Genomic DNA, 14010 nt, shown 5'->3' with positions numbered 1-14010 from the left:
TGTTTACAGCAGATGCTTCTAAAATTACACTAATATTAATGTGATAGTCATACCCCTACCATTTATTCTCAATTTCTAGCATAAAAAGTGTGTGTGTGTGTGTGTGTGTGTGTGTCAGGGGTTAAATTAATGAAGATTTGATGGTACTTTATGGAGGTTATCTATGCAAGTAGATGACTTCCAGATATTCAAGAGTTCCAGCCTTCAGTATGCTTAATGGAAAGGCTGAGAATGCCTTTCCTTAACTGAAGCCTGTATTAAGAGTATCTTCTTAGTGATCATTACTTAGAATTATTCCTCAAATTAGGAAAAACAATGGGACACACTTAGTAAAATGTAGTATAAAAGAAAAAGAATGAATTATTGTACACATTCCAAAGAGTAATACAACTTTTTGTCAAACCACTAAATTCCATGACAGAAAAAATAAGTTGACGTACTAAATCTTTGATCTTTGATTTGAATGGTGCTCTTAATCTTTGAATATCTTTTAGCAAAAACTTATCATGGGTATTGTTCTTGAGTATTAGTGTCCCCCCAGATGAGTGCCACTATTGAATAGACATATATAAAATGAAAGCCTCAGATGAACTTAGGAATATAGAAATGTGTAGAAAAAGATTCTTCCTAAATGTTGTCCCAATAGCAGATTTCTCCCACCTCTTGAGTCCCTCAAGATATTTTGCCTTAAATCTTCCTTAATTGTTCACCATTATAATCAATTGATACAAAGCAGGAACCTAATGTATTAGCTTTATACTTTGGTCTAATGCTCCTAAAAACTTGACATTGCTGAAAAGCTGTTAATCCAGGGTTGCATCTTTTTCACACAGTCCCCAAAGCAGAGAATGAGGTTCCCTCTCCAGCTTCTTCTCATCACAGCAGCAACCAACCAACTTCTTTGACCGAGGAGAAACGCACTCCGCAAGGGAGTCAAAACTCACTCAACACTGTCAGTTCAGGCAGTGGCAGCACCAGTGGAATTGGTAGTGGTGGGGGAGGAGGCAGTGGCGTCGTCAGCACTGTGGTCCAGCCCTATGATGTAGAAATACGGCGTGGAGAGAATGAAGGTTTTGGATTTGTCATTGTGTCTTCAGTTAGTCGTCCAGAAGCTGGAACAACTTTCGGTAAGTGCAGAATATGCTTCTAAAATTTAGATTTGGAGGCGGGGTTTATGTGACTCCTATCAATATTTTAACTTCAAAAGGACCTGGAGACATTCCAGTTATGCTTTTGGCTGGGAGGGTTATCCTTAATGCATCTGTAGTGTTTATTGAAGAAATAAGCCTTCACCAATGACCAAAATAAGAACAAGGGAAAAGACAGCAACTCTAAGTTAATAACAGAACCTAAATTGTTACACTATAGCAGGGCTGTCAAACTTGCGGCCCATGGGCCAGATGTATCAGGCTCTGGCCACACCCACGCCGGTTTAGTGAAGGGAGGGAAAGTCGCGATACGTCACAGGAGGATGCCCTGACGCCACGAGTTTGACACCCCTGCATTAGAGTACAATGATAATAGTAATTACAAATTACAAAACAGTAATTAAAATTCACAAATGTGCCCCTTTCTATTTCAATAATGTGACTAATTGGAAAGTCAGGCTTTGGGAAATGTTTGCCTCCCGGGTCTTGTTCAAAGCTGAATTACAATTTTTGTTTTGTGTTGACTTTGTTTTCTTTCTAAAAGAGTCATTTTGAAATTGGGATTCTAGAAATAATGGCAACAGTAAGAGGGGGAGGAAGACAACAGGGGGTGTAATCCTATGCTTAAAGTAAGAACCCTCCGTAGCATATGGCTTTTCTTGAGATAAACAGATTAGGAATTTTTAAGAAGATACTGTAAAGGAAACATGTGCTAGCAATGTGGTTTATGTAGTTGGCGTGGCATTCCTTTTGATTCACTTTTTAAACATAGCATCATTCATGAGGAGAACCTGTCTCAGGTAACCTCTCTTTGCTTATGAGTGTTTTCCCATTTACCTGCTAGGTAAGGCTTGACCTTGCAGGTGATCCTTTTAGATCAAACACCTGCAGCCTCTTCTTTCAATTCCCCCACCATTGCATGTAACACATTTTAAATTATCTAAAGCCTAAATCAATGGTGAATCGCTATTCCATTTATATTTCTCTCTTAGCACAGGGATGGAACTGAGTGGCTTAGATAGTCTTAAGACATTCCTACGGAATAAAAATAAATAAATAAAAATACGATGGAAGCGTCTTATCTCTAGAGCTTTTTAATCTGGATTTAACCCTGCACCTAGCTAAAACTGCTGATATCCAAATCAATCTAAATGTAATTAGAGATGGGGTTCACCTCTTGACTCTGAGGCCTGTTTATATATTTATTGCTTAAGCAACAAAAAAAGATTCATCTTCCAATTTTCATCTGTCAGTCCTATACATACCAGGTGCTAGCAAATAGAAGAGTTTTCAAACTTCTTTTCCACCCTTGAAGAATTCATATGGTTCTTGTTTGCATTCATTTAATAAAAAAAGCACTTGGAATCATGTGAGATAGTTATTTGATCTTAAAAGTAACATAGTGAATGCCTATTAAAAAATCATAACGACAAATAAAATAAAGCAGCAAATATAATCTGAAACCACTCAAATCCCATGCATTTAGTACAAACTCATAAGTATAAGAGGCAACCCTAAAATGGTAAAAATGTATGTTCTAAGCCCAGAGAATTTTATTGCAAGGTTTATTGAAGGGATAGGATGGTCTGTTAAATAAAGGTAATTAAATGTTTACTTTCCAGTTTGGTTGGAACACCAGTGATTAATGTTCATTTCTGAAAGTTTCTTGAAAGCTAGACATACAAGGCCATGTGAAAGCAATTTTATGTCTTGACTTCAAGTTAATCCCTCCCTTCTCCTCTGCTCCCATATTCTGCATGAAATCCTTGTCCTTGGCTATACAGTGCTTGCCCTGTAGCTATAGGAGGCTTTATAGTTTTATATAGGTGGTCAACAAAAGTGGGTTGGACTAGGCCAACACTGTCTTTTCTACAGATCTGTGGATTAGGTTTGTTCATTCCTAATTTTTTTAGAAATTAACCAAGAAATATTTTCATTGTATGGTGGTTATATTTAAGAATAAGTCATGACTACTGCTATCTGTTATGAAAATAATCCATTCTAGGAGTTATAATGGACTTTGGATAATATATGGCTGATCATTTAACTCATCCTTCATTGTGATGTTTTCCATGTTATCACAACATAGACATATTTCTAAAATTACTAATACAAATACAGTACAAGCATATTATATTTGGATGGCTTGATAAAATCTCCATTCACACACACAAATGAGGCCTCCATAGTCATCATGGCCCCATGCAAAGTGAGTGAAGTAGCTGCTTCAAAACACAATTATGTGCAAAGTTCTAAAGAAGCATACCCAGATGTGGGCAGGAAACATTGACAAAGCCAAGTTAGGTAAGGTTACAATCATATTTGATATTAGTTCAAATTGCAATTCCAGAGATGAATTTTTGTGGAAACAAAATTGGCAAATTGAGATAGGAATCAAGTCAGAACGCCAGGAAAATAAAATGTCCAAAGAAGAGTAGAGTAAGCAGTAGCAGTAATGGTTTAGATTGATCGTAAAATATATAAAAATAGAAATACATAGTAATCAATCATTTGGAATGAAGCAAAGCCATTAAAAGTTCCTTATTTTATAAATAAAAAATATTCACTGGTTTTCTATATTATGTAAAGCAAAAAATGAAGATACAGATATATGGATATAATTACAAGTAATTCTGTTACTCGGTGATCATACTGAAAAATAGGTACAGCTTAAACTGAGGAACAGCCTGGTGTAGCTAACCTAATCACTGTTGCAAGTTAGATTATGTAATCCATTAAACTGGTGCATAAAGTAACTCCTTTTTATTAAAGATAGAACATTTTCATAACTTCTAAATGCTATTTTAAAACAGTAGTATGGCAGAAAATCATTATATAAGTCATTATACATTATACAATAGGAAAGAGTTCAATCTAGCTTTCTGAACTGTGGAAAATATACACAAATTTAGGATGGATCAAACCCAATAATGAAAGTTACAGGTATAGATCAAGGCCAACAAACCTGTTAACTCTCCAAAGACTGATTTAAGATTAGTAAAGGCATGATATAGGCATGAATAATAATTTCCTTTATTCCTCATCATTACCTTCACTGGCTGAAATTTGTGTTACTAGAAACATTTAATAGAGTTGATTAGGAAAAAGGTACTGTAAACAGTACTGTAAAAAGGAAATTTTTCCTTGTCCCTTACTGTCATCATTTAATCTTCCATCCTTAACATGCATATTTAAAACTATTAGCTATGAAAATAAGAGTTTAAATTCTTGTATTTAAATTCTTGAGGGTATATTTGGGGTATATTTAAGATTTCCCACTTTTTTGTTGATAGTTTATATTAAATTGTGTTGAAAGTAAGCATTTTTGGAAAGCTCTATATTCTCCCTTGGTCCATCTTTAGTGGCTACTTGCTCCTGGCCTCAATTAGTTCCTTCTCCATTGTAGTAGAAACTCCTGACTCCCCACTGCTTTTATCCTTGCTGAAATTATTTTTTGTAGAATCTATCCTTCTGAGTTTGAATTAAGAGAAAACTCATTCCTTGGTAGGCAATATAATGATTGTCTTTCAAAACGGAGAAAGAACAAAACATTGGCAGAGATTTTAAGCATCATTGGCTAAGATAAAGAATGAGACAAAGTTGGGTTCAAGGCAAATCAAAGAGGCTTGGGTTGCCATTCAGCAATTTCAGATTTACAAGTAGAATCCTCTGAGATTTTATTCTGAAGGCTGCTGAGCACAGTGGCAACCCATTCAAACATACCATGCGATGTAACAAGAAGAGCCCTTTGTGCAGAAGAGAAGCACTACGAGAAGCATAGGAAGCGCTGATTAGCACATTTTAATATTTGTACTCACAGAGTCAATTGCCAATGTTTTGAACACTGGCAGCAAAAGCTCTCCTTTAATAACGTTTGCTTGATGCATTAATTAATTAACCCTTAACCTTCTCTTTCCCTTTTCAACCCTTTTTCTCCTTTCCCCCTCTCACCATGTTCCCAACGTATTTAAACAATTTGTTTAAAAAAAATGCACACGCGCAAAAACAAAAAATCAATTCAAAAGCAGGCAATGCATGTGTGGCCATGCCTCACAAAATAGGTCGGATTATTGAGGGGAGCCCAGCAGACCGGTGCGGGAAGCTGAAAGTCGGGGACCGGATATTGGCCGTTAATGGATGTTCCATCACCAACAAATCACATTCGGACATCGTCAACCTAATTAAAGAAGCAGGAAATATGGTTACTCTGCGCATAATTCCAGGGGATGGTAAAGTATATATTCTCTCTTTCATTCCACTACCCTCTTCCCTACAGTACAATATTGCTGTTGAATTGCTCTGAGCTGCATTGCTCTGTTTTGCCTTCTTCTCCTGATTTTTTTCTCTCTCTCTGTGTAAGTCCTTGACTTACGACTGTAATGGACCCTGGCAATTATGGCCCAAAGTTGTGATTGTCATAATGTGTGTCATTACATCACCAATCCAATATTAGGAGCTTTTTTTGTAGGGGTCATTAAGTGAGTGTTGAGGTTGTTAAGCAAACCCATTGTTTGCTATGGGCCACATTTTTGCTGCAAAGAAGAAGCAAACCTCAGTTTCTGACAAAAATGTGATTTGGGGTCACTACAAATAGCCGTCAATGTGGGCCAGTTGCCAAGCTCCCAAAATGTTGTGATAATGATGGCAATGAGGGCCACTGTTGTAGCTTTGGAACCTGGTCACAAGTAACTTTTGGAGTGTCCATCATAACTTAAGTCAAGGACTACCTGTGTGCTGGGCATGGAGAGAAAACTTGCTACTTTTATTTAGAAAACCAGGTACAGTGTTTGCAAGAAGTGTCTCTTTCTGTATATGAGAGCAAAGGTTCTTTTCCTCCTATAAGGAATCCATGTATCCTGGGTGTACAGTATAGTGCATGTGCTTTCTAGTATATATATAATACAATATATACAATATATAGTATATATAATACAATAGTGTATTGGTTTGCAAGTTAGTCTCTGTATTAGAGAGTTAGATGCATAGTCTATCTCAAGTATATTTGAGCTAAAACTAGGTTTGGGTTGTGTCATAATTGGCCCCAAACATATAAACTATTACTGTCATGGTTGCTTTTTATTGCTATTACTGTCATTATCCATGGAGTAAAACACAGGTGCAATTAAATCTACTAATTTAGTCAACCCTTTATCTTCTGATGGCCCTGCAGAATTTATCTTTTGATGAGGAGGAGGTGGAGGAAACCGGGCCTTAGCCAAACTTCATTACAGAGTGGTATACAAGTCTGAGTGCTATTTGCTATACCTTACTAAAAACCAATATATGAAAACCTCAGCTGATTATAGACCACTTGGGCTAGAGGTCTAGGGGGCCATTCTGATTTTACCATATGAAATATGAATGGAATGTAAGGGGAGTAAATATATTCATTTATTTATCAAACTTCAAACCCATCTCCTTCATGGAGTAAATAGTAAAGAATGCAAATTAAGGAAATAATGAAAGAGAGAAAAAAATATTTTTTTTCTTTCTGAAACTGAGGGAATGCTTACAATATGATTAATAATAAAGGTTGAATGAAGATGTTCTGATCTAGGATTGTTGAGCTGATGAATACATGAAGGAAAAGGAAGATTGTAGTTGTGTATTAAAGGGCTACTCTCGGGCACAAAGGATCAAAACCATAGATTGAGTTGTAGCTCAGAAATATTTACTGTTCATGACTATACATAAGAATCAGGTCAACTAACAGCCAGCACTAAATTGGTCCTGGATAAGGGTTGACAAAATTCAAGGGTGGGCTGGATGTGGATCTCTTGTGGCAACACAAGGACTGCAAGAAGTGATCATACATTTAACTCTGTCCTCCAATGCTGTCTGTTTTTCTCTATGGCTACAACATCTTTCAGAACATATGAATTGAATTGCGATAGTAGCAAATATCTGTAGCTCGGGTGGAGGATGAAGGTTCGTTCTCCGAGCTTGTGGGTTGGTTTCTGAATGTTTGATTACCAAGCTAGATAACATCTTCAGCAGATTTTAGGGGATGTCAGTTTCAGTGTTCTTCTGTTCACTGATGACTCACACCTGACCCATCACAAGAACCCCACTTGACACACCCACACCTGAAGAAGAGTGACATCCCCTAAACTCTGCTGGAGATGTTACCTAGCCTGATAATGAAAATGAATCACTTGTTGAGAGCAGATATTATAGAAATCAACATTAGTAATGGTAATACGTTATGTTCCAGTAAATTCTTACAATGGAAACACAGGTATGGATTTAGGGACGATGTAAGATGTTGGAGTTTTGGACAATGAGATACATGAGCAGACAAGAAAGTATAGAAATACAACCAATTGGGATAGTCAGAGGCCTAGAATAAATGAAAATGTTGAAAATGGTGAGTATGTATTTGGGAAAAAAGATCTCCTGAGCAATATGTTTTGAATGCTAGATGCTAGAATTAGTATTTTAAAGTTTTTACATGGGAATGGTAGTGAAATGTCAGGAATCGCTTTGAAACGAATGCTGTAAAAGTTACTATAAAATTAAAAACCAAAAAGAAGTCACACATGCTATGAGAATGTTGAAAAATGGTAAGGTTATGAGTATAGAGAAGGGGTGTCAACCTGGCCCACAGGGTGCTTAGATCTGGCCCGTGGGGCTGCCATGGAAACAGTGAAGGACTGGCCCACAGTGCGTCTACCAGCCAAAAGGGAGCTTGGATGGGCCACGCACCGCCTCCCCAAGCTCCGTTTTCACTGGCAGAGGGCTGCAGGAGGTCATCACGGCCAAAAACGGAGCCTCAACAAGTGACATCAAGCTGGCCACACCCACCCTGGCCATGCCTATCCCCCCCCGCCCCCCCCGGCAAGGTCAAACACAACCCTGATGCGGCTCTCAATGAAATCAAGTTTGGCACCCCGGTATAGAGGATTGAACTGGAGAAATGTTAAATGAGCATATAGTTCATATTGTTTACTTCTAGGGAAACAATAGTAATGGAGTAACAATATGACTTTTTAACATGTGTGTGTGAAACCGGCATCTGTGCCCAATAATAGAAGAGATACCATTATTATTCCCTGAAGGAAGGTTTTAGCAAGAGTGAATGGAAACATTGTAGAGTATTAATTTGCTAAGCATGTTTGGAAGATATTTGGCAAAATTGTGATCAAAAGGCCCTAGGAGGAGGTAGTGACGAATTTGCTAAGTGCAGTGCAGTTTCTGGTCAAGCAGGGAATGTACAAACTGGATTTCTGCTTTTCAGCAGTTTCTTGAAAAAAAAAAGTGATGGCAGCTTTGTTGATTCAGAAGCAGTGCATCATAAAGTGAATAGTTTTGAACTCTGGATAGTTTAGTGCACTTACAGAGTTGGAAGTTGGTTGCTGAATTCAATATCAGGTATATGATAGATATGATATTCAGGTAGAAATATTTGTTCGTGTGTGTGTGTGTGTGTGTACAAATAGTCACATTATTGTTTCGAGCCCAAATTACTTGCAGAAAATGTTTGGAAAACCGAATGATATAATGAGCAGTATGAGCATAAAAAATTGAATGACTCATTATATATAACATTACATGAAAATGTTTAGGTACCTATGATCAATTTATATATATCAATAAATCCCTAAGTTAGCAAGAGTTTACATTACCTCTGTATGGTAGAAAATGAAACATGAGATCTGATAGAGTGGGAAAATACCTTCTGTGAAACTAGATTCATATTATGTACTCTTTGGAACAATATACCATCAAGGATTGGTTGGCTCCAACCCTGTTAGCTTTTCATAACGCTGTAGAAAAACTTACCTCCACACAAACACACACACACACACACACACACTTTGGCTTGAGTATTGGTTGAGCCTCTCTGGCAAATGGTTTTGGAATGTGAAGTTGCTATAAATTGTATTGTGAGATGTTCCTGTGGTTTTTAAGTTCATTTTGCTCTATTAATCTATTTTGCTCCATTAATCAACTAAAGTCACAATTTGCAAGTTGGGTGACCATATCAATAGCTAATAAATAAGTTCAAGTACGGAGAACTGTTTCAGTGTTGCCTAATTTTTTCAGCAGGTCATTTGCAGTGATCTATAGGAAGATCTGACCAGTTCCAGCAAAGATTTTTTCTCAGTCTTCCAGGTCCAGACTTGTATTTAATAGTTATGAGTAGACCTATTGTAGGCCTTACAAGCCTTGCACCTTTTCTAGTCTTACTGACAACTTTATTGCACAGTTTAAAAACGCAGCAATGAACCAACAGTAAGAATGGCAGATTTCAGCATCTGCCAAATTATCACAATTTTTCTTCCACCTCACCCTCCTTGCAGATTGGGATGATTGTACGGAAAAGGATTACAAGAGAGTAAGTAGGCATATAATGTGGAACACACAGCAAAAGGAATGTGCTGTCGCTGACTGTTCGCCTAGGAGCCACAAGCATGCTCGACAAATAGCCGGTGCATCAGAGTAGTTTACCACCGGTTTGGTGGGTGTGACTTGGTGGGCATGCTTTGTGCGCACGCATGCCAAACACGCATTTTGCGCATGCTCAGAGGCTTTCCTACTCACCTCCTGAAATCCTGTAGCTTAAACAGCTGGTGTGTGGCACCCTGCTGTGCCGCGCAAAGCAGCTGCGCTTCAAAAGCAGGGAATAAAGGTCAGTATGGGAGCCTGGGCAGGCGGGTGGGCCCAACAGCAGCTCGTCCGAGAGAACCGGTTTGGTCTCCACTGATCTTTGGTGCTAACCGGTATGCCAGAACCGGGCCAAACCAGTAGAATAGCACCACTGTTCTGATGTGTATTCTCCATTATGTGCCTGTTTACTCTCTTTTAATCCCTTTCTCCCCAGTGAATGTAAATACAGATAATTCTCTTCTTGCTAACTATCCCAATTCCAGGGTAAACATTCCAAAGAGTGGAAGAATGGGGACAAAGGAAAGCTAAAGTAAAATTGAAAGCAGAGTTACAGTCACGTGATTTTCCACATAGCAACCATGTCATTTAGGAACAGAGTTGCCAGTTTTAATTGTGCTCACTAAACGAAGACTGCCTGTATTTAACTAGGATCGCATGGTCAGTGAAGTTTTTGAACCTGAACAAAAGTTAAATATTTCAGCAAGAGACCAACCTGAAACTTACTTCTCAGTTAAGCAGCTTTAGGGGAAAAAAAGATGTGAGACCCCAGACATGAAATTACAGATAGATTTGAAATATGTGGTGCACAGAAAGATACTGAAAATTATTTATCAATTGGAAGAGCTCTGAAAGAAAGAATGTAAGAATAGTAAGACCCTGCACTGGTTATAGAAAATATTTAGAAGTTGTTTTCGATTGCCAAAGTAAATAACTAACTTAGAGTGTGTCCAAATGTTCGTTGTTTTCTAATTTTGAATTTATAAATAACAACACAAAAGAATAAATATGCATTCCCATTTTCAGGAAGAAATTGAATCCAAGCTTGTAACAGGTGTAGCTTCTGTTAGCTTCTGTTCACATAGAAATTCCTAGAAACATACATTTGACTAAGGCTAAATTTTTGGCTGCAACTGTAAGGTATATTTTATTTAATTTATCTAATTTAAATAACTACTCATCATCCAGAATCACCATATAAGGGAGAGGAGCGGCATTATAATTTAATAAATAAAATAAATAAATCTCACAAGTCAATGACTCTGGGGCATGTACAACAAAATTAAAATAATAAATAACTAAACTCATTATCATTAACAAATATTAAAGCACTAGAACATTATAAAAACAGGTAAAACAAAATTAATAAGACAAAGGGATTTTGATGTTAATGGAAGTTCCTCACTGTGTCATTCATCCCCTAGGACCGTGATGGCGAACCTATGGCACATGTGCCACAGGTGGCACGCAGAGCCATTTGTACAGGCACGTGAACCCTGGCCAAACTTACCTGCACTGTGCATGCACGCACCTCCCAGCTGATTTTCGGCCCATTGGAGGCCGTTTTTGCCTCCCCGGAGGCTCGAGGGAAGCCTCTGTGGAGGAGGAGGCATACAACTGAAGTTGCAAAAGTATACGATTGACGAAAAGCTGATTGACGAATATCCATCTTAGTATCCATTCTCTACTATTTTATCTCGTCCTTACTTAATATATGTTGTCAAGTATCAACAAGTTGTAGCGACTTCCTCAATATTCCTCTGGCTTCATAATGTACAAAAAAGAGGAAAAAATAATCAAATAAATTTAACGTCTTGTACTTCTTTGATGTGTGAGCTTCAGAGTCCCACTGTCATGCCATTCACTCCTGAACAATACTTCTTCATCTCATTACTTGTTGGTTATGTATATTTAGTAAACCTCTTTCTCTGCTTTGCCTTCTTTTTCTTGCTCCTGGTTAGGCCTACTCTCCCTTATGTTACATCTTTCAAAAAAAAAAAAAAAAACCAGCACATCACACAAAGCAACTTCTGGTGCTAAAAAATGTCCCTGCGAAGGTAACACACTCCTGTGTTAAACATGTCTTGAAATAACTCTTATTTCAGCATCTCTATTTCTATATTTCTGGGGACAAAAATGTTATGAACCAATTGCTAAACCAGTGGTTCTTTCTATAGGGAGAAATTGGGAAGTGGACTCTAGTTTTGTAAAATTGTTGATATCCGTGGAGTCTTAAAATACCATCAATAAATCTAATTTTTAAATTTATATTCTATGTTTCTAGACCACCCATCTCCCTCAAGGAAGGGCTCTGGGCGGTGTACGTTCAGTGTGTTTAGGAACTTGTTTTTGTGTTATCGTAAGTGTAAGTTGTGTTACTGTAAGTACAGGGGGAGATAGTTGGTTTGCATCCTTTTGCTTTTTTTTCCTGGGTATAATCTGGATGTTTGCAATCTGCAAACAAAGGTCATTGATAAGCACATTGCCTTATACTAAGCTTGTTGTTTTTCTGAGATTGAGGGAGAGTTAAAGGTTTTTCTTTAGCTGTAACAGTGCTTTTAGAAATCATTATCATTTTAAACAATGCTCATCTTCTAGCTTTTGAAGGATGTTTCCTGATTGAGGACATGCCCCCAAACCCTAACCCTAACCAGAAATATTATCAGATGTATTATCAGATGTATAGAATATTATCATTTGTAAGCTAGTCTTTTCGTTCTGCAATCTGACACACCAACTTTAATAGGTACACTATCTGATTTTCGAGTGCTATGACATTTTAAAGTCTAATACAACAAATATTAAATTATATTGTCATTGTTAGTCATCCAGAGTTCTTTCGAGGAAAGAAATTAATGTTTACTAGATGTGCTGTTATTTGGGAAATCAAAAATTAAAGGTATTGAATGCTTAACAAGTTCAATATACACTTGCTGCCTACCTGTTTCTCAAAAAGAATGCCTCTAAGAGTGTATTTCTCTTTACTATCATTCATATTTATTTTGGTGATATTGATTAGTTTATGAGTCCTAAGTACTTCTATTTTTCTGTTGCACATCTTTTTATCAGTTTGCTGCAGCCTCTTAGACTACTTTTCATGCTTCTATGGTAGAACTGAAAATGCCCATGGAAAGAATCCCTCTGGGTACCTTTGGGAAATTTAATTAAAGTTGGAAAAAACTGCATGTTCACATGAAAGATAGTTGTAGAATGAAATTGAGAGTATTCATGCATTCCATCAACCATTTTACAATTGAAGGCAAGACCAAGAATCCTACAATCTATGTACATACACTTCAAATTTTCTTCTTTGGGAAAAAAAAGGTTTTTTTCCCAATCAAATTGAACAAAAATGTTTTTTTTAAATACAGAAAGCATGTTGATCACACCATTTCTCTTCAAACTATTTCCTGTTAACTAGTTATACTGCAGAAAGAATCAACGAAAGTAACATAGTTGTATTTTTTTGCTAAGAGTCTAAAGCTAAACAAGATTTGAATTTTATCCCAGTTCTAGCATCTCAATTATACTGAAGATCTTTATGGAAATCGATGGCTGATTTTATAGTCATGAAAAGTCTTAAGGTTCATTTTTGGTGTCAGCGTTCCAGAAAACCTCCACTCCAAAAAATAACTCAGAGACAGATATCCTCTCCAAAGTTTGTTTTTTTTATAAGAATACTAAACTGGCACATCTGGGAAATAAAGTTCCGGATTTCCTTGCAATAAGTAAATACTACAAATCTACCCCCAGCACCCCTCATTGCATCACATGCTCCAATCACCATCCGTCCCAGCTTGAGATGTCCTTTCAACCAGGTGCAGAAATAACATGACCTTGACTTAGAAAAAGAATGCTATTATGTCTAAACCACATACACTCCAAGAAATTCCCCCTCCCATTTTCCCAGGCTCAAGAAAGTGGCAGTGTAGAAGCGCCTGGTGCTAATATGGCTTCCAAAGCTGACATTTGAGTTCATTGCAAATACGTTTTTTCATTAGATTCAGATAGTCTAAATTTCATTCTCTGTGCAATTCAATGTATATATACCCTTTTCTTATACATCTTCTATCCTATTGAAAATCCATCCATGAAGAAATCAGTGACCTGATGTTATGTAACTAACTAATTCTTGTCTAAAAATTGCTCATTTCATTTAAAGTTATGTATGACAGTTCAATCTAAAATGGTCATCAGCATGAGTATTATGGGTAAAATAATTCAGTTTTTGAAAGTTCACACAGAATGGTTCTCTTGCCTTTTTATGTATACAGTCTTGCCAGGTATATTTAGAAGACAATTGCAGACACAACCTTTTCTACTTGCTATTGAGTAATCACATAGTTGGCAGTAAGGAGTTTAGAGAACTAAAGAAATTGGGGGAAAAAACCCTTTCTTTTCCTAGTAATTTTATTACACTTATGCAAGATTTGATAAAGCATTGTAAAAATAGAGCAATGTGATATAACACCAT

At 37.0% G+C, this 14010-nt stretch overlaps 1 protein-coding gene across 24 annotated transcripts in view; it reads left to right on the top strand.

Annotated features, from left to right (window-relative positions):
* The window catches only part of MAGI1 (membrane associated guanylate kinase, WW and PDZ domain containing 1), a 512987-nt gene that overhangs the window by 483489 nt on the left and 15488 nt on the right, over positions 1 to 14010 (top strand). For 14 of the 24 annotated variants that reach the window (XR_015741597.1, XM_087923628.1, XM_087923619.1 and 11 more), the window contains 2 exons: positions 834 to 1127; positions 5174 to 5377. Coding sequence is in view for 23 of the 24 variants with exons in the window: in XM_087923628.1 (XP_087779754.1) it covers positions 834 to 1127; positions 5174 to 5377 (498 nt within the window). In the remaining variant the exon portion in view is untranslated. The remainder of the gene's footprint in view (positions 1 to 833; positions 1128 to 5173; positions 5378 to 14010) is intronic. The other 10 variants (XM_087923629.1, XM_087923620.1, XM_087923626.1 and 7 more) reach the window with 2 other exon arrangements.

The sequence above is a fragment of the Pseudonaja textilis genome, chromosome 2 (genome assembly GCF_049901715.1).
Source record: "Pseudonaja textilis isolate UNSWEBS1 chromosome 2, rPseTex1.2, whole genome shotgun sequence".
NCBI lineage: Eukaryota > Metazoa > Chordata > Lepidosauria > Squamata > Elapidae > Pseudonaja > Pseudonaja textilis.
The sequence above is the reverse complement of the archived record's forward strand: the minus strand, read 5'-3'. Positions and strand labels throughout refer to the sequence as shown.